A 27,267-nucleotide genomic window follows, 5' to 3' on the forward strand; every position below is an offset into this window, starting at 1 on the left:
GGTTCTGCACGATTTCTAATCATAAGCCTCTTCCAACGCAATACCATATAATTGTTACTAACCATATAAAATATCAATATCTTATAAAAACAGGCACTAAATCTATTTGTGTTTGATAGAACCTAAACGTCTCAATCAGAACCAGGGGCCTATTGTGCTATGTACTGCCCAATTGCACAGGTGAACAAAAGGGCAATCTTAAAAAAAAGGTTAACACAATAATTGTTAGGATAGAGGACATAAAAAGTAGGAAGTGTTGTAATATTTGCTTATAAAAAAATCACAAGTAACAAATCCAGCACCATAGGTAGGACATAACTTCCTACTAACCTCCCTCTCTCCCTCCCACACCCCCACCCCCACACCCACCATATGTGCCAACAACGTAACACTAAGATAAAAATATACCACCTTTATTGCGTGGAGCTGCTTACACTCGTTACAGCATTAAAACATCACTACTAGAAATGTGCCAATGAAGAGGCAATGTTTGGACTTTAATCCAATTTAGGTTAGGGTTCAAGTTTGAGTCTGAGTAAGAGCTAGGTTTCAAGAGCACTGAAATCCAAAGAGCTTAAAATGCAAAATTTCAGGGAGAGTATGGAAAAAAATTTTACAATAGGGTTGAGGATCTTGCTGAATCTTTAAAAACAAAAAAAGTGTATCATTACATATTAATGAATATTAATAATTACATAAAATAAAAACAGGGTACTAAAACAACATGCACATAGGTATAACTGCCCACAGATACATCACACTGACAAAAACATCTGCTTTGTATAAAACATATGAAAGAATGTAGAAGCAGAGAGAATTGATTGAAAACAGCACAACCACAATTTTTTCCAGAATTTATTTATTTTAAGCCATGGTCCTTTATCCCAATGTACTGACAGACCAGGTGCCACCTCATGCCAAGGCCCCAGGCCTCACTGAACTCTTACAAATGCACAGCTGGAAACTTATCTTTCCCTGTGGGTTAGCATTATTAAAATATATAGTAGATGGTAAGCTGACAAGAAAATGTTTAGACTTTATAAAATGCTTGTAGGATCCTGCATGTATTGATCTCACTTATAATGACTAGAAAAAGGCAAATATAGTGCCCATCTTCAAAAAAGGGAAGGAGGAGGATCTGGAGAACTACAGGCCGGTCAGCCTCACCTCAGTCCCCAGAAAAATCATGGAGCAGGTCCTCAAGGAATCCATTTTAAGGCACTTGGAAAAGAGGAAGGTGATCAGGAACAGTCAGCATGGATTCACCAAGGGCAACTCATGTCTGACCAACCTAATTGCCTTCTATGATGAGATGACTGGATCTGTGGATGTGGGGAAAGCGGTGGACGTGATATACCTTGACTTTAGCAAAGCTTTTGATACCGTCTCCCACAATATTCTTATCAGCAAGTTAAAGAAGTATGAGTTAGATGAAAGGACTATAAGATGGACAGAAAGCTGGCTATATCATCAGGCTTAACGGGTACTGACCAATAGCTCGATGTCTAATTGGCAGCCAGTAACAAAAGGAATACCCCAGGGGTCTGTGCTGAGGACAGTTTTGTTCAACATCTTCATTAATGGGATGGGGGTGGGTTGCACCCTCAGTAAGTTTGCAGATGACACTAAGCTGGCGGGAGTGGTAGATACACTGGATGGCAAGGATAGGATACAGAGTGAATTAGACAAATTAGAGGATTGGGCCAAAAGAAATCTAATAAGATTCAACAAGGACAAATGCAGAGTCCTGCACTTAGGATAGAAAAATCCCATGCACTGCTGCAGACTGGCAAGGCAGCAATTTGGCAGAAAAGGACCTGGGGTTACAGTGGATAAGAAGCTAGATATGATTTAACAGTGTGCCCTTATTGCCAAGAAGACTAACAGCATACTGGGTTGCATTAGTAGGAGCATTGCCAGCAGATCAAGGGAAGTGATTATTCCCCTCTGTTCGGCACTGGTGAGACCTCATTTGGAGTAATCTGTCCAGTTTTGGAGTCCCCATTACAGAAAGGATGCGGACAATTTGGGAAGAGTCCAGCAGTGAAATGAAAATGATTAGGGGGCTGGAGCACATGACTTATGAGGAGAGGCTCAAGGAACTAGACTTGTTTAGTTTGCAGAAGAGAAGAATGGTGGGGGGGATTTGATAGCAGCCTTTAACTACCTGAAAGGGGGTTCCAAGGAGGATGGAGATAGGCTGTTCTCAGTGGTAGAAGATAATTGGGAGCATGATCTCAAGTTGCAGTAGGGGTGATCTAGGTTGGATATTAGGAAAAGCTCTCACTAGGAGGGTGGATGAAGCACTGGAATGGGTTATCTGGTGAAGTAGTGGAATCTCCATTCTTAGAGGTTTTTCAAGTGCAGCTTGACAAAGCCCTGGCTGAGATGATTTAGTTGGGGTTGGTTCTGCTTTGAGCGGGGGTTGAACTAGATGACCTCTTGAGGTCCCTTCCAACCCTAATCTTCTATAATTCTGTGATTCTATAGCCAATGGTATAAAGTTATATTGAGTGTTTGCTTCGTAAACTTCTGTAATTGTGTAACTCAAACAGGAAAAGCAGCATTAATTAAAGTGCTTGTTCTACATGCAAAATGGTCCATTGAAGGCAAATGAGGCATTGTGTAGCATCAAAGGATAGAGGTCCTGTTGACTGCATTCCTAACTCTCTCCATAAAGAAGAGACCTACACATGAACTAATCTCATCAATTCAAAGTCTGGAATAGAGGGATAAAAATCCCTGACAAGGAGAAAGTGAATCTCTTTTATGCTGTCTGGACTATGAGGGGGCAAAGATTCCTGAAAGATATTTTGAATTGACTGATTACTACAAATCTATCACTTTTTGAATTACAGAGAAACTCATTTGTATATATATGCTTGCTTGCTTTAACCTGTAAATAACATTCATTTTTTCTAGTTAATCGTACTTCAGTTAATTTATTATAGGATTGGCTACAAGTGTGATCTTTAATGTGAGATTTAAGGTATAAATTGATCTGAAGTAAGTTACCGGTCTCTTGGGACTGGGAGCAACCTGAATATTTTGTGACATTTTTTTTAAATGTAAGTGACCATTTATCGCATAGTCTAGCTTGCCTGAGTGACAAGATAGACTGGACTGACCAAAGGGACTGTCTGTGATTCCATGGTAAGACTGTTACAGTGATGGTGAAATTTAATTATAGAACATACCAACAGTTTGGAGTGTCTGCCCTGCTTTTTGACAGTCTGCCCTGAGGTTAGCATGCACTCCAGACAGCATGACAACCACCAGTAAAGATGCAATCAGGAATGAGACATGCAGAGACATTGGGTAGAGATTTATATGTACACATACACAAAGACACTATTACTTCTGTGATGAAGGATGAGAATACAAAACACACAATTTTTTCCTGTAATTGCCCAGTCCTAAAATCTCTACATTTAAAAAAAGACTCTAATCCTCATTCTCTGAAGACTTTCTAAATTGCCTATGAACAGCTATAAAATGAAAATATTCTCAGTGTGAACATACTATGCTTTCAGAGGAATGTTCGTTACAACTATGAAAACACCAAGTGGAATGTCAACGTACATTTCTGAACTGCTGATTAGGGCCATCTTCAATCATTATATACAATGCAAGAGACAGATATCTGCCTCTCCTTTAAGACAGGTTTTAAAAACCCATGCTCTGGGAGTCTCTAAACCGGCAACGGCCAGAAACTAGGGCATAACCACATTCAAAATTTCAATGTTTTTGCATTATATGTAAGCTTAGTAATAATATAGTTTGTAGCCTATAGAACTAGCCTGCTTGCTTGCATTATTATTATTAGAGATATTTTGATATGATTGTGTGATTCAATAATAAAATTAGATATTTTATTCAGCTGTAATGCAAGGTACCTTCCAGGCCACATCCTGGATGACAGCTACCATTAATATATATATATTCAACCTTTGGCTTAGATAAATGTAGAACAGGATAAGACATATATGGTCATAACCTTTACCTTAGACAAGTTAAGCCAAGAGTTTAAAGGTGAAAAGGCCAAGTATGGGCCCAAATAAAGGACCCATATTCTTTGGGGTATAAGTAAAATCAAATCCAGCTCATCGGGGCAGTCAACTGTCAGCTATCCCTGCTTAAAGTTTTATTTAGTATTAAGATTCATTCTTTATTTTATATTCTTAAAGTTGTAATGTTAGTCTTAGCTTATAGCTCTTAGCTTTAAAGCAGCTCTTATTCCACTCAACTCCAACTAAAAAAATTAAACATCTCTTTCAACCAAGTCCAGGAAGAGTGTAAGTATACTAGTTTAAAGCATATCATAAAGATATCTATCAAATAAGTCTTTACCTTTAAAATTGTATTAATCCATTATCAATTTAATTATTCATTTTATTTTCTCTATATCAGTCATTTGTTTATTATTTTATGTTATTTTAATAAATTTATAAAATTATACAAATATTGGTTATCACTGGAATTTTTCCTGTGTTGTACCCGGGGTCCTTATAACTCACCTGAAGCCTGATTAAGGATACGAACCTCATAATCCTTTAGTTAAAGCAATTGGCAAACCTATTACCCTATTCAATAAATTAATAACTATAAAATCAGGCTACAAGGTTTATGAAAGCTGTTTATGTAGAAAATTTTGTCAATCAGATATTGTACAATAGTTCTTTGCCAGAATAGCACTCACAACCCAATACTAAACTAACTGTTCATGGGACAATAAAGAGTATACTGATAGGGACTCACTAAAGAACTGTATAATTATAATACAAACACTACTGACACCCTATCATGAAAAAGCTAAGTTATTTACACAAAGTCTTTACATAGATTTGTGCTCAACAAAACCATGCCAGAACATTTCCCCCAAAGTAGCAAAAGAAAAGAGGCAGAAAGCTGAGCAGATCAATCTGTATGACTCTCTGAATCCAATTCAGACAAGAAACTAATATAAGAAGGAAAGAACCTTTAAACTGACAGAGGTCACAAAAGAGAAATCATCATCCAGAACATCTCTCACAAACTGAGTAATAGCGGCAATTGCTGAAACATCAGTTATCTAAGTTTGTAGTAGGGAAATGAGTATGTAAGTTAGGCTATGTCTACACTACAACTTATGTCGGCATAATTTATGTCACTCAGAGGGGTGAATAAATCACACACACGCACACCCTGAGCAACATAACTTACACCAACATAATGCCAGTGTGGACAACAGTACGTCGGCAGGAGAGCTTCTCCCGAGTACATAGTTTCTGCGACTTGCAGGGGCTGCAATAGAGCTCTCTCCTGCCAGCTTAGAGTGGCTACATTAGAGAACTTGCAGCTGCACCCCTGTAAACTCTCCAGTGTAACCATGCTTTTAGATGTTGAAATGCTACTGTAAGCGAGTAACTAAGCTAAAACCTGTGTTAAACTTCTGAGAATAGCGAGTCCTAGATGTTTCTAAAACTGAGTGGTGTCAATTAGCAATTAACTCCTGAGAACTTACTAAACTAAAGCTACAAAGTTAGCAATCTTAAGGTAAGTATTTTACTTGATGTTCATCTGGAGACTTAAAGAGGAATGTTTTACTTAAGACAAAGTGTAGATTTCCTGGCAGTGCCCTGAGCTCCCAGAGAAACCTATCCATTCCCCCTCTACTCCACACACAATTTACAATTTTATGAACAATTATCTAATTACAGAAGACTGGACAGGATTCTCTTCAAAGTCTGCCAACCCTGCTCTTTAATCAGCCACAGCACTTGCTAATAAGCAACACAAGGCATTCCCACCCTCAGGAACAATATAAACTGTCTCATATTCCCAAACTCACAGTCCCTGCCTGCAGTAACCATATTAATATTTTATAGCTAGTTTTTCTATTTTCTTTGTGTCTGAGTAGAACTTTTATGCAGCATATTCTTATATACTGTGCCTCTGGTTAGTTATTTTAGCTGTACCTATGATTTTTAATTTTGTATTGTTAATCTCTACTGAACTTTAAATGAAATGTTGTACTCAATTTTATATATCAACGTTAAACCTGTCAGTGACACAGATCAATGTGAACTTTTTATTTGCATGTTAATGGGATTCTATGTGGGATGGTGTTGAAAGGATTCTTTGGCTATACAAAAAAAGTAATTAGAAAATAAGCATAGGTGAATGTTTACCTAGTCAGGTGGAAGGAGAAAACTGTAGGATAAGTTTTATTTTGCTGAAGTTCAAAAACCCTTCATAAAATGGTCAAACCAACAGCATCTGTAAATTTGGAAAATAATCTATATATTTTTCAGGAATTTTTAAAATGATGTGTCAATAAGAATATGCTGGCAATCAAGCAGATGACCATTAATATATCCAGTAAGTCTTCAGATGTGGTTTGAGCTATAGCAGACTTATCTGCAAGTAAACATATTTGCAGAGGGAAATGTCCAATCAAGCACAGAGTTCTTGAGATGAGATAAAGATGATACTGAGAAATGTGATGATAAAATAGTTACTATTAAAATTTCAAACACTTAATAAGGGGAAAAAATTGCTAGGAAAAAAACCCCAAAGATCGATCATCCCTCTAACTTGTAAACAAAGGTACCCTTCCACTGAAAATTTCAGATCACAAAAAAACAGCATTAATAAGGCTATGTCTACATTACGGAGCCTACACTGGCATAGTTATATGAGCAAAGCTATATCAGTATAACTGCCAAAGATAGATGCAATCTATACCAACAGAAGGAGATTTTTCTATCAGTGTAGGACCACCACCTCCTCCAACAACTACCTTCCATTGACATAGCTGTGTCTACAGTAGGGTTCTGTCAGCACAGTTCTGTCAGACGGGTGTGGTTTTTCACACCCCTGATTGATGTAGCTTTAATGACATAACTTAAGTGCAGACTCAGCCTAAGTCCTCTAAAGTAAAATATAAGGAATCCAAAACTGAGGAATAAGAGAATTTATCTAGACATAAACCAAGCAGTAAACATGAAAGTAGGTTACCAGTTCCTGGTAAGAATTTTAAGTATGTCAGAAGACATCTACCTCACCTCTGATCACTCAGCAGCCATACTGCTACTTACAGCAGCAGCATCTGTATTGAAAAGTGTGTCATCCAACTGAGAACACACATCCACACACATTTGCAAAAGAAGGGGAGGAATACTAAAGGTATTCTCAGTCTTGACAATCCTGGATTGGTTACTGATTAACCCATGCCTCAACATCTTTTTGAACAACTTTGGTATCTAGAATCAGACAGCGTAGCGGAAGAGAGGAACAGAAGAAATGATTTTTCCATAAAAAAGGAAAGCAAATGAAATTTGGCATCTGTGTGGTGCCTGGAGAGGGCCACACTGAGAATGCTCATTCAGAGCAAACTGCAAAGAATGGTTCAGACAATCCCCAAAACTGGTGGTTATTCTAATAATTAGATTCACTTAGCCAACAACAAAAGAAGCTTCTACAATACCCTACTGGTTACTCAGAAATGAAAAATACAGTTTATCTTAAGTAACCCAACCTTGGGCTCCCACCCAGACAGTCAAGTCAAATATGGTGAGGATTTCTTAAAATCTTTCACCATATATAAAGTTCTAACAATCCCAACAGATTGAACACATTACTCACCAGGTCAATGAATATTTCATATCTTACTCAAATACATGCTTACAGCCAATTCTTAGTTTAGTTAATAAGATTTATTAAAAAAGAAAAGAAAAAGTTATTGTGGTTAGAGATCATTATGCATACAGATATGAATAAAGTTCTTAGGTCAGTTTCATAGTAGAAATGGTGAGCTGTGGAGTTGTAAAAAGTCTTTCCAGAATCAGTTGCATAGGTGATAGTCCAATAGGCAGTCCATGTATAATGTTTGTTCAAATCCTTCCATAAGAATTTGCAAGGACAGCGCAGGTTACCTGGAGACCTCAGTCACGCGGCTTGGGCTTCACCTGACAAGTTTAAGCAGATCTGAGATGACAGGATCAGGCTCTAGAATTCTTTTATAGGTCTCTGGCAGGCCATGATATCCTCTTGACAGCAGATAGTATAGCAAGAGCCTTCCCAGATGAAAAATAAGCACTGTATATCACTGCTTTGAAGTTAAACTTCTATTTTCTATGTATATACAGGTAAACTAGTAGTATTAATTAACAGAGGGCAATTATCCATTCAAACTATCAAAGCATTTCATTATAGCACAGACAATTTAAGATGAAGACAATGTAAAACCTTTGATTTTAAAGTTAACTGAATCATCTGCATGTATAATATACTGTAATTAATACATGAAAAGAAATTAGCATCCATAGGCTAATCTGATTACACTGTGAACATCTAACAAAATATAGATAAACACAGACAAATACAATTAGTATTGACTTCTGACTCTCTAACAATACAGAACTCGCATCCATTTAACATGGCTTTAATAACTTTCTACAAGCAACAGTCCTGTATACCATTTCAATACTTCTTTAATATGTTCTTAAAGGTTGAGCTTTAGATAACTGAGCCTGCTGGCTGTTTAACCCTCATTGGCTCAGAGTCTCAGCCTCACTCTCCTGATGACTCTTCTTATTCTTTGGAGAGAAGACTAAATGAACTGGTACCTGACTCTTCAACAACAGGCTTCACTAATCTGGGAAACAAGCTATTTATCAAAGATCTAATTCCCATTATGATAGTGTGCGCGCTCTGGTACCGACTAGCATGGTAGGTGAATGGCAGATAGAACAATACTACACATCAGTAGGAGTCTAGCTACTCTATTTTTATGCATGTAGGTTCTACACTGCACTCATCACTGTAGTATCTGAGTGCTTTGAACTCCACCCCCCCTTTTAAAACTTTTGAAGCAGTAGGGTTATTTAAACACCATACAGCTACACTTAAAACAAAGTATCAATGCTCCTGTTTAGACTGTGAACTTTTTAAGGTAGGCTCTCTCTCTCCGCTTATGTTTTTACAGTGCATAGCACAATGGGGGCCTGAACTTGTTTGGGGCTCTTAGTGTTACGGTCAATCATTCTGGGTGGGTTTCTTTTAGAGTGGGAAGGAAAGAGGGAAAGGCTGCAAGGAATGTGGTTTCGAATATAAATAAGGTTCAAACTCAACTAAATTAACTTTGATTGATTGCACAGACAAAAAGTAGAAAAAAATAAACTGACAAGAATAAGCTACTTAAGGAGATATAAAGTGAAGAAACAACAACTTTTCAGAACAAATATAAAGAGGACCTAGAGTGAGCCCTCTAGCCCAGTTCCTTACATACTGGCAGGCTTAATTTCGTTATCCTAAATCAGCCATGACAGATGGGTACATCTTTGAATAGTTCTAATTGCAACTGATACACTAAAGGTCTTAACATCTCCATTTAATATTTGAAATGTTCCTTGCTGCAGCTTAAACCTATTAATTCTTGTTTGGAGAAGTGATCACTGAACTCACTTTTTGTAGGTAAGTATAACAGCATACATTAGGGAAAGTGCAACTATGGTCCAGTCTACCCTACAGAGTTTCGTCGACAAAACAGTGGAGGTGTACACACTACAATACTCCTTCCAGCAACAAACAACATTCCTGCTTTCCCAACAAAATAAAACTACCTCGACAAAAGCTTTTTGCAGCAAAGTTAGATCAACAAAGGCCACATGTACACTAGAGAGTTTACAGAGGCGCAGCTGTACCAATGCAGCTGTGCCACTGTAAGATCTCTCGTGTAGCTTCTCTAAGCCGATAGGAAACAGCTTTCCCATGAACATAGTTAATCTACCCCAATGAGTGGTGGTAACTACGTCGGCAGGATAAACTCTCATGGTGACATAGCACTGTCCACACTGGTGCTTCTGTCGTGTAACTTATGTCGCTCAGGTGGGTGGTTTATTCACATTTATATGGACATAAGTGGTAGTGTAGACATAGCCAAAGTGTCAGTGTCGACACTGCACTTTGTTTTGTCACTGTAAATGGGACTCCAGAAGGGGTCCCATAATGCCCATTCTGACTGCTCTGGTCAGCAGTTTGAACTCCACTGCTCTGCACCCAGGTAAACAGGAATCCACGCCTTGCCATTTAAAGAACCAGGAATTTTTGAAATTCCACTTCCTGTTTGCTTGGTCTGGAGAGATCACATCGCATCTTCCCAGCTAGCCATGGTGGCTCCATGCAGCCAATGCTCTCCCCCTTGGAGCACACTAGAGTTGTTGGATCTGCAAAGTCTGTGGGGAGAGGAGGCTGTGCACTCCCAGCTCCACTCCAGTCATAGGAACTTCGATACCTATGGTCAGTTTTCTTGTGGCATGTTGGATAAGGGCTATGAATGGGACACGCATCAATGCCATGCAAAGATAAAGGAGCTGAGGAAGGTGTACCAGAAGGCAAGGGAGTCAAACCATCACTCTGGTGCTGTGCTGAAGACCTGCTGCTTCTATAAGGAGCTGGATGTCATCCTTGGTGGAAACACCACCTCCACTGCCAAGAGCCCTCATTGATACTTCAGGAGGGCTGGAGACAGCAGCCAGTAGACTCAACCCCGAGGACGAAGTGGTGGATGAGGAAGTGGAGTTGGAGGATATGATGGGACACATGACAGGGTCATCTGGTACGGTGGGGAGCCAGGACCCCTTCTCGATCCCAGAGGGTTCGAGCCAGTCCCAGCGCTCCATCTCTGGCATGCATGATGCAGGAGAAGGGAGCCCTCGTAAGTGAACATTTTGAGTTGATACTGCTCAGTTACATGAGATAGAGCTGTCCTTTGCTTTGTTATATGCTAGAAATGGGAAAAGGAACAGAAATGTACAAGACTAGCTGTGTTTGTGCCTGCTTCACATTCCCCTGTACACCTACGCAGTGGGGTGGAACAATGTGTTAATGAACACCAAGATTTCATGGGAATCCTCCAAAGAGATATCTATGAAACTTTCCTGAAGGTACTCACCAATCCTCTGCCAAAGGTTCCTTGGCAGAGCTGCTTTGTTTCTTCCCCCATTGCAGGAATCTTTCCTGTGCCAGTCAGCAATCACTTGTGCAGGGACCAAAGTGGCATACAAGCAAGCAACATAGGGAGCCTGATATTACCATGCCCCATTGATTATTCTCATTCCACCAAGTTTCTGTATTGCCTATAATATCAATTTCCTCATTTAATACGAGGCACTCAAGTTCACCCATCTTAGTATTTACATTTCCAGCATCTGTATATAAGCACTTTAAAAAATATATCACTTTTTAGCTGTCTGCCATTATGTGATGTAATTGAATGGGACTATTTCATTTGAGTGTTTCTCATCAGATCCTATCCATATTTAATCATCTTCCAACCACTACTCCTTGCTAGGCTATAGAGAATCTCCATTAATAGATCCTCTTCTAAGGGATGTCTCTGTCCGAACCACCTGCTCGTCCGCACCTGTTGACTTTCCCCTAGCCTTTAGTTTGTGCATCTGGAAGTTCTGCAGCCTCAGCTCATCATCCCAGATCGGCATAACGACGTGATCCTACCACTCAGTGCTTGTTTCTCAAGCCCAATAGTGATAGTCCATCATGTGCAGCTGCTCCATGAACACCAAAAATAATCTGGTGGTGTTTCTTACCATAACAAGGCAGGCTATGCCTGTTCAGATTTGGAGCTCATATCAGTTGCTTTGTGTTCATAACACCCACCACAACAATAGAGAGCAGTGCAAGATCCAGCCTTCCAGGCAGAGATGGTGGGTGCACAGTAAACAGGGACCGTTGACAAATGGCACAAAACATAGTTGGAAGCCCATGGAATGATGGGCCAGAAAAAATTTCATCATGGGACATTGAGCCTGCACTCATGATGCACTGCAATCCACTCTGCCTTCCTACAACTCCTAGCTGCAGAAGGTGGTGAGTTGCACAGTAGCATAGCTACCCACAACGCACTGCTCTCACTGTCAGTGCTACAGCACCAATTGTGGATGCACTCTGCCCGCAGAAGGAGCATAGTGCGAAATGCACAAGCAATGTAATTATAGCGGTTTATGATTGTTGACCTAACTTTCATGGACTTAACACTGTAGTGTAGACATAGCCTAAGTTGTTTGAGGTCTTTCAGGGAAACTAGATAAAGAAATACACTATATTTTTGCTCCATTGTTAATTAATATTGAATACATTATGCACTCTCAACTCCCAGAGCCTTCTTTGTGCTACTACACCCAAGCAATTATTTCCCTCTTTTTGTTTCTGTACATATGACTGGTAATGCCTGGTTACTTCTTCTATCAAGCATGTACTACACACCTTCTCTCATTTGGAGAATACATTACACATTTCTTTTCTCATCCTTGCAAGATTTTTTTTTTAAAAGAAGGAGAACAAGAGCTTATTTTCTATATTTGAGTCATATGTATTTTGAAATGTGTCATTTATGAAGTCTATAATAAACATGAATCATATTTTATAGAGGTCAAATAAAAAAAAAACTGGCTACACTTTTCAGAAGCTGCTACACAGAGAAAGCATGCTGCTATTTACTTGACCTTGTATCAGGATAATTATGTTTAGAATACCCTAAGGAGAGCAGAGTTTTCTTCCCTAAATGTTTCATAAACAATTTTATCAAAAGTAAACCTCTTATGACCTTAATTAGTTTGTGGCCCTTCTGCAAAATGCCTAACCCAATGAAACATGCAAATTAGAAAGGAAGAAAGTGTTATGGAAGAATAATTATTTTATAAATAGTAATAGTGCCAAGAGCACAGCAATGCTTTTCCCATATATACACTCTAATTAAGGACCCTGCTGAGTCACATTAGAGTAATTCAAGTGGCAAACGCAATAGAATTTCATAGGAAATTATGGTAAATTCTCTGGTGTTTTCTGGCAAAGATAATCAGTAGCGGTCAGCAATTCCTCACCAACAGAATTATAAGAACAAGAACAAAATACTGTGGCTACAGAATTACTAAATTGCCATGGAATGTACGTAGCCTTTTTACCATCATATAGATGTATAATTTTTACTCCAGGAAACTAGCCTACCCTAATTCATGATAAAATAAAACTACAAATGAATAAAGCACAATAAGGCTCTATAGCTTAAGCTTGGTAGTGTGCATTGTTCATTTTTAATCAAGATCCAGAAAGGGTCAAGGAAAATACTGTTACTGCCACAAACTGAAAAAAGTAGAGCTAATGTATTCAATTTAAACTCTAAACACTACTTAAACCAACATCAAAATATACACATTTAGAATTAATATGCCAATCACAATCTGTTACAATTTTAGTTAAACTCCTAAACAAAAACTATAAGATTCATTCTTCATGAACTGAATTTTTTAAGAGGTGTGTCAGCAATTAATACAGCCTTAAAAAAGAACATGCATTATATCAGTTCTTTGTTAGAGATTAAAGTAATGATAATCAGATCACATTAAGAAGAAAGAACAGAAAATTTTAGGCATTACATGGATGAAGAGGCCATCCTGTTGCAAGAAGCTGTGTGAAAAGCAGAATTTAAATTAAAATATTTTCAAATATAAAGCATACTTCTTGTTGGGTATCAAAGCTAAATGAGGGAGAATTATATTAAAGAAAAACAACCCCACCCCCTACTTTCTGAGAATACTGAGTTCTTTGGGAATATTGTCTCAATTTATTCACTCTCATTCAATTATGCAGACAATCAACTTTCATCTGAGTTGTTACTAAGACCATTCCTACAAAAGTTTGGAGACTTCATATCTAATTCTTAAACACCTGCCCCGCAAAAAATAAAAGACAAGTATAGAGAAAGTTTTGAGGCAATGGACTGAAAACTTCAGTTACACACAGCTCAGCTTGCTTTCTCCATCAGCTCTTTCTAGAAAGGAGGGATAGACATAAGGGACCATGTCTCACTAACTTTTCTGGCCAAAATTTCTGCCACTAACAAAATTATCTTTGAAGAAAATTAATAAAAGGATAGTCCTCATGGGCTTAAAGTATGGATAAACAAGCTCACTTGAGACCAGGGGACGATCTGAAAGGTCACCACCAGGAAATAGGAAAATAGTAAGGAAGAAAGTGCTTTAAACATTTGACTAATGGCAACATAAACAGTGATTTATTGTCCAGTCAGCTTACTGAAAGCCACAAATTAACCTTGACTGAAGCCATCTGCCTACCAGACTTTGCTAAAAATAATCCCTTGCTACCAACCCAAATGAGAAAATATCTCCATTTGAAAAACGGCATCTTCCTATTGAAAGTTGGTCTAGGATTCCACCATCACCCAACAGATCTTTTGAACAACAGAAGAGCTGAGGCCTATGCTCTGCTGCTCAAATTGGATGCAAAGTGTCAAAGTTTGTTTTGACCTATAAATATGAAGTTGAAAATGTTTTACAAACAGGATATCTTTCAACTAAACAAATGATTTGGGATTTTTAAGGTTTTTGTAAAGTTATAAAATTATTGTAGCAATGAATTGAAATGTTGGTAGGGGAGGGAAAGTATGAAACAACAGATGTGTTTAGGAAAAAAACACACAAAAGCTATTATTTAAAAAACTTGTACTCTCTTTCCCCCCTCCAACAAGAGCATCAATACTCTCTTTAATCCCATCTAAAACTGCCAAGCAAAAGAGGGACAGCTAAAGAGAAAAATGAAGAGAGATTACTTGAGAATTACTTAACTTTTTTTCAGTTTTGAATACTTTTTATACAATAGAAGGAGAAAAGTTAAAGGTTAAAATATATTTTGTGGTGACTGTTTGCAGTGGCAATTGGCCAGCTACAATTCTATACAATATCCAGATCACAATTAACTTTCTAATGTTGTAACAATGTTGTAACAATATGATGCCATCCTTTGAGCGTTAATGCAACGTACCCTTCAAAAGACAATTGTCCAAGATAATGGATTGTTACTACTTAGATTATTAGTAGTTTTTCCGCAATCAAAGATGTGATGGGCTCCTTTAAAAATATTCACAAAGACAAGGTTCCCAACCTAAAGAGCTTACAATCTGACAGTAAACCCTGATAACAAGAAAGTGACAAACAGTAAGGGTAATGAGGTGAAGTAGAACAAGGACTACAAAAATTAGATTCTAGGTTGACTATTTTTTCATGTGCCTATATCATAAGGCTCTGGTTCAAATAATTACATTTTGTACTTTTAAAAATTAATTTGATTCATTTGTACAGGACTCTGCAGAAGTGAGGCTTACGGAGGGAAGATGTAACCAACTAGTGATCAGGAAGGGCCCTTTGTTCTTGGCTTTTATTTTGTTAAAATTTTCTGGAAATGTATCTATTTATTAACAAAATAAAAATGGGTGAAAAAATTGGTGACAAGTGAAAATGAAAGGCCAGTGGGCAGAGCGGTGAGGGGTGCCCAGTACTCATGCAAAGCTGGTGAGAGGGTCAGGGGATTCCTGGCAGGCCTGTGGTGCAGCTGTTAGGTAGACTCAGCTGCTAGGACCTATGTCCCTGCCTGTCTTGATCCCCCACTACTCAGAGGATGCTCAAGGGCTATGGCCAAGATGGGTCTGTTTCTGGCAGGAAAAACAGATAGGGACTATCACCTAGCTCCCTATACATCTTGATCCCCCATCATCTTGATCTTAAAGATCATGTGTTATTAGCTCACCTCTATGTGGTCCAGCCACTGAAGGTGGAAAGAACCACACTATATGAGAGGGAGAGTTACATATCGAGCAGATCGGACTTCGATCAATGTCTGTGTGATGCAGTGGCACTACACTAAACAGTATCTCAGTCTTTATTCTCCAAACTTAATTAAAAAAAAGCTAACTTCAAATATCTGACTCCAACATGAAATCCTGAGGATGCATCTCAAGCACATGCCTTGCCCTCAGTGAAAAAGTAAAATCTCAGCCCCTTCACTACAAGCACTTTTCTGTCTTTCCAAGTCCCTGGTTACTACTGAAATTCCCCTGTATAGGGTCACCCATAAAATAGGAAACTTTCTCTGCATATTTTTCTAATTTTTCTCATTTTAAATTTGGCAGTGACAAGCCTCTACAGTCCTGAAGTGGCCATTTGCCTGCTGTTTGCTGCATTTTGGCAAGCATTCATCAATGGTATATGTTTTCCATTTCATTTATTGACAAGGTGATAAATTCATAGTCTTTCTTGTCCCCTGTACAAGGGTGGTGTGTTTTACACCCTTATTCCTAGCGGGCAATTGGTACACCTAAAACTAGCATATAGCATTGAATTACACCCCACTACCACCACAAATCAGTCCAAAACAGTAAAACCTTTGAATTACATTGGAATGACTTATTTCTTGTTACTCTCCCATCACTCTTCCATTATGGGAAATCCACTCAAGGAAACACTTTCACAGTTTTGGATGACAAATGATTTTAAGTAATCCCTCTTCCTGTTTTCAAATGCAGATAAGTATTTAAACTAAATGGTCTTTAAGTACCCACTTCAGTAAGAAAGGGAGTGACCCGCAGTGGGACTTGTAGATTTGAACTTGATCTACAGAAGTAATTTGTTTCACACAGAAAAATAAAGGGAACATGTAGTAACAAACACATTCAGACATGAGGTATTTGGCAAATGTTAAGATCATACTGGCTCACTAACAAGCACAGAGCTGTCCCAGTCACACATTATAAACCCAAAGTATGCATAGCATAGCATACCATTTATTGTTAGACTACTGTAACCCTTGGTCTACTCTTAAAACTTGTACCTGACCGACATAGCTATGCTGACAAAATTCCTAGTGTAAACACAGCTATGCCTACAGAAAGGTGCTACATAGCTAACATTGTTCAGGCAGACCATGTTCCCATGCCAGCAGAAAAAACTCCTTCTGTCAGTGTATGCTGAGGTTAAACTAGGGAGCTCTGCTGGCATAGGCTCTGTAGTACAGACATCGGCCTAGTCTACACTACAAAGTTAGGATGACCTAAAATGCCTTGTGTCAGCCTCACTGTGCATATGTCTATGCTTAAATTAGTCTCCCACTGATGTCAGTTCTCCATTACACTGACATAGTAACACCAACTCCTTGAGTGGCACTGAGCTGGTCAACGTATTGAGGTTGATGCAGTGTGAATGTAGACGCTGCATTACCTGTGTCAACCCCAACAGTCCTCCAGAAGCTGTCCCACAATGTCTAACACTGACTGCTCTGTTCACAACTATCAACTCCACTACCCAGGGATCACCGAGACTAGAATCCTCTCCCCACCACACCCCACCTTTAAAGCCCAGTGAAATTTTGAAATGCCTTTTTCTGATTAGTCCAGCTTGGCAAACACACCTAGCAGCTCTCCATTGTCATGCAAAACTGCCCAGCTGACCATGCCAGGTACATGCTGTAGATGCAGTCTGGCTTGGAGCAGACAGGAGATATTGGGTCTCTTTGGCCTGTGGGGAGAAGAGGCAGAAATACAGATATGTATGAGCAGATTGCTCGGGGATGCAGGAGAAGGCATACAACAAGGACCAGCAGCAGTGTCACATGAAAGTGAAGGACCTGCACCAGGTATAGCCAAAGGTCAGGGAGGCCAACAGTCAATCTGGTGTTGAGCCACAGACTTTTTGGCTTTAACAAAGAGCTCTACATGCCATACTTGACTGAGACCACATCATCACCTTGCAACATCACAGTGGCTGTCTCTGAGAAGCCAAAGTCACAGGATCCTAGTGTGAATAGTGAAGACCAAGAGTAGGAAGAGGACAAGGATAGGGGACATGTGATCCGGGCCTCCGGCTATGCCGTGAGCCAGGACCTTTTTGAGACTCCATCGAAGTCCAATCAGTCCCAGCAGCCGAGCACAGGCAAGCCTAATGCAAGGGAAGGAACCTTTATAATCATTACAATCATGGTGTCCTGAACTTAGAAGGATACAGCTATTGACTTTTCATTAATTTAATCTACTAGAAAAGGTAGCAGCACAACAAAGGTAGAGGTAGAGTTAACTGCTTTTCCTTCCTCTAAAGAGTTAGGCAGAAGGGGTGGAGGGGGGAATGACCCAAAGGTTTCCAGGGATGGCAGCCTTGTTTCTTACACCACAGTAGTACACTTTCCCACACTAGCTGGAGATAACTTCAGCAGGCACCATTGCAGCAAACAGGCTAGCAGCATACTGGACTGGGGAGCTTTGGGATGCCAGCAGCAGCTGTGTTCTCTGTGCCTTTGTTACCCTCAGGAGTGAGATATCAGCTAAAATCACCACCACCTATGGAAAACTGTGCTAGTACTCAGTGCCATTGTACTACACACAGAGTTTCATGCATCTCCTCATTTCGCTCACCCCTGGCAGGCCATGGCTAGAGCTGAGAATGTTGCCATGCACAAGCACTCTGAAGCAGAAGCGTTAATAAGCAGGTCTTGTTTAAAACTTTAGGGGAGCAAGGTAAGCAAGTTCTGAATCTTTGCTTTCTGTTGTGGTTATACTGATAATGATACTTTTGTGTGTTTTATTTGTAGCTGCCACCATTCTCCCCCGCCCCCACCTGAGGGATGCCTGAGCCAGATAAGGAGACGACAAAGGTCTCGGGATGATATGTTCAGCAAGATCCTGCAAGTCTGTGTTGCATCAGACCATGAACAGAATGCCTGGAGGATGAATATTGCAGTCTGTATGGAGAAGGAAACAGTGGACAGGAGAAAGGCCCAGGTATCAGAGAGGAGGTACACCAGGACATAATGGGGCTTCTCTGGTAGCAAACAGAGATGCTGCAGACTCTTATGAACTTACAGGTTCAACAAACCCAGACTTGAGTCCTTTTGCAGTTCATGGAGAACTGCAGCATAGCACTTCCCTACATTCCCCTTCACTCCCCCCCCCCCCCACACTCCCCAATCAGCATCCTACATGGCATCAGGTGCCCAATTCCTACCCCTGCCATTCTACACAAGAGGACATTAAAGACAACCCAGTTTCACAGCCTGACTTGTGAGAGCCAGGGTTGATGTATGGGGTAACTAAAATGGACGAAATGTTCCTTCTTCTTTAACCTCTGTTTCATAAATTTATTAAGGATTTAATGCATTTGTTTTTAACTTTCACAGACTTTTTTGAAGTGTTTTTGTTCCTCAATAAAACTCTATTCTTTGGGAAATGATTCATCTTTATTGGTTCCCAACATATGCTGTAGAGCATCTGGTGGTACTGAAAGCATCCACTTAACTTGTGATAGTACACTTTGACATAGCTCATGGTATCAGTGACAAAACAGAATAATCATCATAAATGTACAGCATGCACCACAAAATTAATAGCTGCATTGTCAGTGTTATATTCAGAGATATGCACCAAGCACCACACAGTTCCTAACAGGCTCCCAAACTGCATGACCGGATAGACCATGGTACACCACAATGCATTACTCGCTGTTAAAGTGCTCTTTCAAAGCCTCCCTGAGCCATATAGCTCTGCACTGAGCTCTTCTGACAGCCCTTCTATCTGGCTGTTCAAAATCGGCAGAAAGCCACTCCATCTCTGCCCTGGCAGCAACTTTTCCCCCTTCGCTTCACAGATATTATGCGGGACACAGCATGAATCTATTACCATTAAGATATTTTTCTTCCTGAGATCCAGTCTTGTGAGTAAACAACGTCGGCGCCCCTTCAATCTACCAAAAGTACATTCAACTATCACTCTGCACTCACTGAGCTGGTAGCTGAATCTTTCCTTGCTGCGGTGGCCAGTGTTTGGCTTCATGAGCCAGGGGAGTATGGGGTAGACTGGGTTCTCCAGGATCACTATTGGCATTTCAACACTGCCAATGGTAATCTGCTAGTTCGGAAAGCAAGTTCCTGCTTGTAGCTTTATGAGCAACCTTGTGTTCTTAAGTTCCAGAGGGGTAGCCGTGTTAGTCTGCTATAAGACTCTCATTGTTCTTGTCTTCTTAGAGTTGTGAACGTCATGCTCCTTCCCTGATCAGCCAGCATTGATGCTGGTGAAGCATCCCCAATGATCCATCAGCATTTGCATTAACCATAGAAAAATAGCCCTTTCTGTTGATGTACTCTGCAGCTAGGAGCTCTGGGACCAACATAGGGATATACGTGCCGTCTATCGCTCCACTGCAGCTCAGGAATCACACTGCTGCAAATGCATACACTATGTCCTGCACCTTGCTGAGACTCACAGTCCTGTATAGCAGGAGATGGTTAATGGCCCTGCACACTTGCATGACAACAGCCCCCACCGTGGATTTTCCCACTCTAAAAATGACTTCCCACTACCTGCAGCAATCTAGCACAAGTTTCCACAGTGTGATTGCCACTTGCTTCTCCACTGTCAGTGCAGCTCTCATTCTGGTGTCCCTGCATTGGAAGGCTGGAATGAGCTCAGCACACAGATCTAGGAATACAGCCTTATGCATCCAAAAGATCTGCAATTATTGCTCATCATCCCAAGCCTGCGTTATGTTGCGATAACACCAGTCAGTGCTTGTTTCTTTGGGCCCAGAAGTGGCACTCCACCATTTACAGGTGCTCTATGAATGCCACCAGCAATCTCGAATTGGTTCTTGCTACGCCCCACAGCAATCTGTCCTCCAGGAAATCAGCATGCTCCCTATGGCTCTGCAAATACCGGAAGATCATACATCCTGTGTTTGCAACATTCATGACAACAGTGCAGAGTTAGAAAGGCTCCATGCTTCTGTCAGAGATGGTACAGCAACAAGTCCCGAGCAAGTTCATAGGATTTTCAAAATAGGCATGAAAATTATGGGATAGAGATAGCATTATGGGATGGAGAAAATTGCATAATGGGAACTTGACCATGTACTCCTAGTCACCCCACTACGCATGGCCAAAACTTCCAAAACACATCATGCTGGATGGTGGTGAGTTGCACGCTGTGATATCGATGCATCACACTGTTCATTGAAACAAGCACTTTGAGGAGCACCCACAGTGCTGACGCAAGACAGCCAAGTATGCACGAGCACAAGCAATATGCTAATTGCAGCAGCTTTATGCCAATGTAACTTGAATCAGCAAAAGTTTGTAGCATAGTCCACAACCTAAGTGAATGTAAATAAAATTCATATAATTTGCTTTGTAAACTGTTGAAAAACCCAAATAAACTATTTTATTGTATGTCAGTGTTAAGGCAAAGACTATTTTACACCTCTTAAAACCCGTATATTTTGACTATATTTGAGTCTAACATTTAATTTCTTTTGGATTGTGCAGGTCCCCTCTGTTCAAAACAGAGAAGTTTAACTGAGGCTTTATTTTCTCATGTAGATGGTTCTAAACTTTATAGACACAGTTGTACTCCAACAGTACTTATGTACAAAACCTGTATTTAAACTACTACATTTGTTTATTTGTTACATTTGACTGCACTTTGTCCATTGTTTCCTCTGTAAAAGAGACCCTACAAACAAACTGGGTTACTAAAAAAAATGCTTTTAAATGATTTTTTTTTTAAATCAGGATAATCATTTCATTACTCCACCAGAAAATGGATTTTCTTAAAAATAGTCAATTACAAAGATCCAGTTTCTCACTGTCCCTCTTTCCTCTTAGACAATTTTACATGCAGACTTCAATCAATAAACATAACAAAATGCTGCTGACAATTTCTGCTAACAGACAACAGATGCTTAAAATGTCTCTGGGATCACAACCCCCAATTTCATTCTTACATATCATAATGTATTGAGACAGAGAAGTTTTCTATGAAAAAAAGTTGTACAGCATTTTTTAAACCCACTTCACCAAACTCATGGCAAATTTCCACTATGGGGAAATTTATTTTTTCCTCTATTTTTCTTATATGTACTTTAAGTTCAAAGCCATCACATTAATAAATTATCGCCATGAGTTAAGGACAGGAAAAATCAATTTACCTGAATGCCATCAAGCAACTTGCTCATGCACCAGTAACTGTCAGCTTCAATGTTCTGCAGCACTTCTTCAGGCAGACTGGAAACATCAAAATTTTCCACCTCTTCTTCTGCTGCGGAAAAAGAGAGAGAAAAAAGACAAGTCAATGAAGTGCATGGAATAAATAAAGCAAGGTTGAGCAAAATAATTGATAACAAAGACAGCCACCTTGTATTCACAATCTTCAAAACACATGTTCTTTAACAGAGACTAAATGCATCATTTATTGCTCAACTGTGTCACTGACTGGTTCTAAATGTTAATGAATACTTAATTTGTTACAGACTGTGAAAATCCTGAATCATGTCCAATTAACTAGAATGCACATATAATAAATTGTATAATTCTAGACATTTCACACTTGAGAGAGGAGTATCAGTAGCAATAAAAATAGGCCTCTAAAATATATAAACTTTCTTTACCTGCAAAGGTGTTCTGTGTGGGTGGGTGTGCATGAGCACATGTGTGCATTACTTTGTTTTTTGGTTTGATTGTTTGTTTGTTTTTTAAAGAAAATAACTATTACAAATATTTTTAGTGCAGGTATTGTTTCTTTTCTGCGTCAGTACAGTGCCCAATAAAATGGGCCCTAATCCCAATTATGGCCTTTGTACACTATAATGATGTAAATATTTTCTAGTAATAAAAAAGGAAATGAATAAATAACATACTAATATGCTCTTGCATCTCAAACAACGATGGTAAGAGGATGTGCATTCAGCACAAAAATGATAAAGAATATACTCCCTATGCATATTTTTTAAAGCTCCTCAAAGTCATACTGGCTGGCTTCAACCCATTGTGATGCCCTAGATAGCAACTGATGAACAATGGTGTCCAACCAATGACCCCATAGGTTCGCAATCATAACCGTAGGGGGTGTTTTAAGATCAAAATTGTGCTCCCCGAGCCATTTCCAGTGATTTTTACACTGGAGAGTTTGAATCAAATCACTACACAGGGAATACAGGGCACTGCGTCCCCAACAGGCTCCTTCCACTTCCCTGCAGCAAAAGGAACAGCTGGGCATGTTCTGAGTAGTTGCTGCCCCTTCCCTGATGCAGCTGAACAATAATTCCCCTGCTAGCTACCTGCCACATCACTGAAGTGTGAATAGCTCTGGTTGCTCCACTGTCTGCTTCTCTGCCAGGCTATGGGAGTTAGAATTGGCTGGGAATTTTTCACCAAAATTTTGATGGAGTTGTCAAAACTGAAATTTTTAGTGGAAAATTATCCTTCTTGATAAAACTTTCATTGGAATGGTTTCTCAGATCCAAAGTGGAATTTCTGGTCAAAACCACAGTGAGAACGAGAGAGAGATTCAGAGGTTAGTTACCCGGGATGTGAACTGCAGTTCAGAGGTTAGCTACCTGGGATATGAGAAACCTGGGTTCAAGTCCCCGCTCTGAATAAGGAATCTCCCACCTCCCAGGTGAGCAACCTGACCACCAGGTTATAGAGTCAGTGTCTCTTTAGCCCAATGAATATTTGATTATTTATAAAAGTGGAACAGCTGCAACAGGAGAGAGAGAGAGAGAGAGAGAGAGAGAGAGAGATACACACTACAGTCTGGTGATTAGGGCACTCACGGGGATGTGGGAACCCCAAGTTCAAGTTGCTACTAAGCCTGATTCAGATTGACTTGAAGATGGGCCTCCCCCATGCCAGGTGAGTTCCCTAACTCTGAGCTATTAGCTATTCTGGAATGGTTCTCTTTTTCCCATGAACATTTTTTTAAACATCTAATTTTTGTTCCGCACCAAAAGCAAATGTCAAAACCTCAACATTTTTTACAATATGGAATTCTTGTTTTCCAGCAAGCCCTAAAGGGAGTGGGATAGGAGCTACCCTACGCCAAGGCATGTGGCCTAGCAAAGACTGACTCTCCCCCTTTACATAGCCGTAAGGAAGAACAGAATAGGCATTAGCTGAGAATCCACAGTAGATTATAGCTCCTTGATGCTCTACCTCATACCCGCAGCAAGTTATAACAGTATAGGCGCTGCTCTAATTTGTCCTAGCTGGCTGTGATCCCCAAAGAACTATATGCCAGCTTGGGATACCCAGAGGGCTGTACTCTCCAACCACTTACCTTTGGTCTCTACCATGCCCCAGCAGGGGACTCCTGGGCTCTTTCTACTCCCTTTGTGGCCCTTTCACAAAGAGCACAAAGTGGGACAGAAAATCTGATCTAAAGTGCTAAATTGTGGTCCCTTGATCTTTTTTGGAAATATGTTCAGCCCTCGCACTGACAATGTTGAACCTCACTGCATCATCCCAGGTAACACACACAAGTATGGAAAAAACCTGTAGCAGGGGACAGGTAAGTGACTAACAGAGTTTGGTTTGTTTATTTCACTCTATAGTGCAGCTGTGAACAGTTTTTTTGTTTTTTTTTTAAGTCCTATATATTTTGAGATATAAAATAAAATAAAAAAACTACTCAAAGATGTGCCATAATTAACAATGTCTCTGCTTTCCTGGCCCTATCCACAGGCCAGCTACATAATCTGGTGTTACACAATGACACAATATGGGAAATCACAGCAGACACAGAAATCATTGAATCAACTCCAGAAAACAAATTTAAATTATTTTTATGCTATGTGCCTCTCTTACTCTTGTTACTGGGCATTCAGCACATAACTATAGGATGAAGATGTATGTTCATTTAATGACTGACTTTCATTAACATACATCTACTCTACACTGAACATAAATGAACCACTCCTGAAGTTCACACCAGTCCACGTGCAGTTTTATTACCATGTACCCTCTTCCCAATATATTCACCCACCCCTTGTTTGATCCACAACCAATGCATAGCCAAAATAACTGTGCAATGACTCAAATCCTACAATCCTTTGTTCGTGGAAACCAGGTGTCAGGGTGGTGAGTAACATGTCCATGCAAATCATAGAATCATAGAATCATAGAATATTAGAGTTGGAAGGGACCTCAGGAGGTCATCTAGTCCAACCCCTGCTCAAAGCAGGACTAACCTCTGCTATATCATCCCAACCAGGGCTTTGTCAAGCCGCAGCTTAAAAACCTCTAAGGATGGAGATTCCACCACCTCCCTAGGTAACCCATTCCAGTGCTTCACCACCCTCCTAGTAAAAAACTTTTTCCTAATGTCCAACCTAGACCTCCCTCCCTGCAACTTGAGACCGTTGCTCCTTGTTCTGTCATCTGCCACCACCTAGAACAGCCTAGCCCCATCCTCCCTAGAACCCCCTTTCAGGTAGTTAAAGGCCGCTATCAAATCCCCCCTCACTCTTCTCTTTTGCAGACTAAACAAGCCCAGTTCCCTCAACCTCTCCTCATAAGTCCTGTGCTCCAGCCCCCTAATCATTTTTGTTGCCCTCCGCTGGACTCTCTCCAACTTGTCCACATCCTTTTTGTATTGGGGGGCCCAAAACTGGACACAATATTCTAAATGCGGCCTCACCAATGCCGAATAGAGGGGAATAATCACTTCCCGTGACCTGCTAGCAATGCCCCTCCTAATGCAGCCCAATATGCCATTGGCCTTCTTGACAACCAGGGCACACTGCTGACTCATATCCAGCTTTTTATCCACCGTTACCCCCAGGTCCTTTTCTGCAGAGCTGCTGCCCAGCTCGTTGGTCCCCAGTCTATAGCTGTGCATGGGATTCTTTCTTCCTAAGTGGAGGACTCTGCACTTTTCTTTGTTGAACCTCATTAGATTTCTTTTGGCCCAATCCTCCAGTTTGTTTAGGTCACTCTGTATCCTATCCCTACCTTGCAGGGTATCTACCACTCCCCCCAGCTTAGTGTCGTCCGCAAACATGCTGAGGGTGCAATCTACCCCATCCTCCAGATCATTAAGAAAGATGTTGAACAAAACCGGCCCCAGGACCGACCCCTGGGGAACTCCGCTTGTGACCGGTTGCCAGCTAGACATGGAGCCATTGATCACTACTCGTTGAGCCCTATGCTCTAGCCAGTTCACTATCCATTTTATAGTCCTTTCATCCAACCCATACTTCTTTAACTTGCTGATAAGAATACTGTGAGAAACCGTATCAAAAGCTTTGCTAAAGTCAAGGTATCTGGAAGTTATTTTAGAGGATGAAATGCATTCGGGTCTAGCCAAGCACATTCCTGGGAAAGAGGATGTATCTAATGCCTTGTCCAGAAACAAAACCCTTCTTCAAGAGAAGAGACAATCCAAACGAAATATATTTGTTAGCACTTTCAATCGCAAAACATTGAAAATTGTCATAAGGATCACATAGAACTGCAGTGAAAAGGAATATTTCTGGTACTAGCCCAATTCCTGTACCTTCTTCCCATATCACCAGCCCCTTTACCAGTCTTCCAGGAAGCACAGTAAAAATAATGGGTAGGCCCATTAATACTGACTGGCAGTTTTTATTTATATATTCTATAAGTGTACCTAACAATCCTCCACCATAGGTTGTCATAGAACATAGCTCCCCCTCACGCCTAATAAATCACAGCAAAATGTACAAAGATTTCATTCTATGGACAAAATCAGAACCAAGAAAAGAATTTTTCTTCAGAAGTTAAATCCATGATTATTGACACTTTAGTCAGTAGCGTTCATCCGATGCTACCAATAACGAGAAGCAGCACAGGTGGGGCCAGGTACCAACAATAATCAATCAGCCAAGCACCTTCCTGTAGTGTAGACAGTATGCCATGTCTATACAGCTGCTGGAACATAAGCTGCAGTATTGCCTGCTGCTACTGGGGACTATGGGACTGAGCTGAAATTTCTTCAATTTTCTTCAAGTTCCTCCCAGCAAATTATACAGGAGCAGAGTCAGGAATTCAAACTTCGATGGGCAATTTCATATAGCCCCATCAATGAGCAATAGAATTGTATTTGGAGAAGTGAATATTTGGAAGTAACGATTAAGTTTATTTTATGTATAAATAAGCTTTCTGTGGCAATTACCACAGTACCTGAGCACCTCACTTAAATGCATAAATCTATCATAATACATTTGTCTCTAAAGATAGTATTACTCCAGTTTACAGATGGGAAGTCAAAGCACCAAAAGATTAAGTGATTGTCCAAGGTCTCACAGGAATTAAGAGTATCTGTTGAGACTCAGCTGAGTGCCTTAACCACAAATTTATCATTTAGAAAGAGTCTGGAATCGTAAGACTACCTTATTTCTGTGGAAAGTGGAATGTTCATCTTCCACAGATAAATCAGCTAAATCTGGCACTCTTCTACCAGTAGTTATGGGAACAAATAAAGCCGTTTTTACTGAAAGAAAGAGGGGACACTTCAGGGTTCACCCTACATTCTTCTCAGGGCATGCAAGACCAAGACGAGATTCCAAAGGATTTATTTTAGGGGGTAGGGAGAGAAGAGGCTTTCTAGAGGATAAATTATCTGATACCTTTCTGAAC

At 40.1% G+C, this 27,267-nt stretch overlaps 1 protein-coding gene across 7 annotated transcripts in view; it reads right to left on the reverse strand.

The window, feature by feature from the left end:
* Positions 1-27,267, reverse strand: part of TBC1D22A (TBC1 domain family member 22A) — a 422,295-nt gene that overhangs the window by 235,055 nt on the left and 159,973 nt on the right. For 6 of the 7 annotated variants that reach the window (XM_067564390.1, XM_067564388.1, XM_067564389.1 and 3 more), the window contains one exon: positions 21,819-21,928. In XM_067564390.1, the coding sequence (XP_067420491.1) occupies positions 21,819-21,928 (110 nt within the window). The remainder of the gene's footprint in view (positions 1-21,818; positions 21,929-27,267) is intronic. The other variant, XM_067564386.1, reaches the window with a different exon arrangement.

Source organism: Emydura macquarii, unplaced genomic scaffold (assembly GCF_026122565.2).
Source record: "Emydura macquarii macquarii isolate MOO-44397 ecotype Brisbane River unplaced genomic scaffold, CSIRO-AGI_Emac_v2 contig_2636, whole genome shotgun sequence".
NCBI lineage: Eukaryota > Metazoa > Chordata > Testudines > Chelidae > Emydura > Emydura macquarii.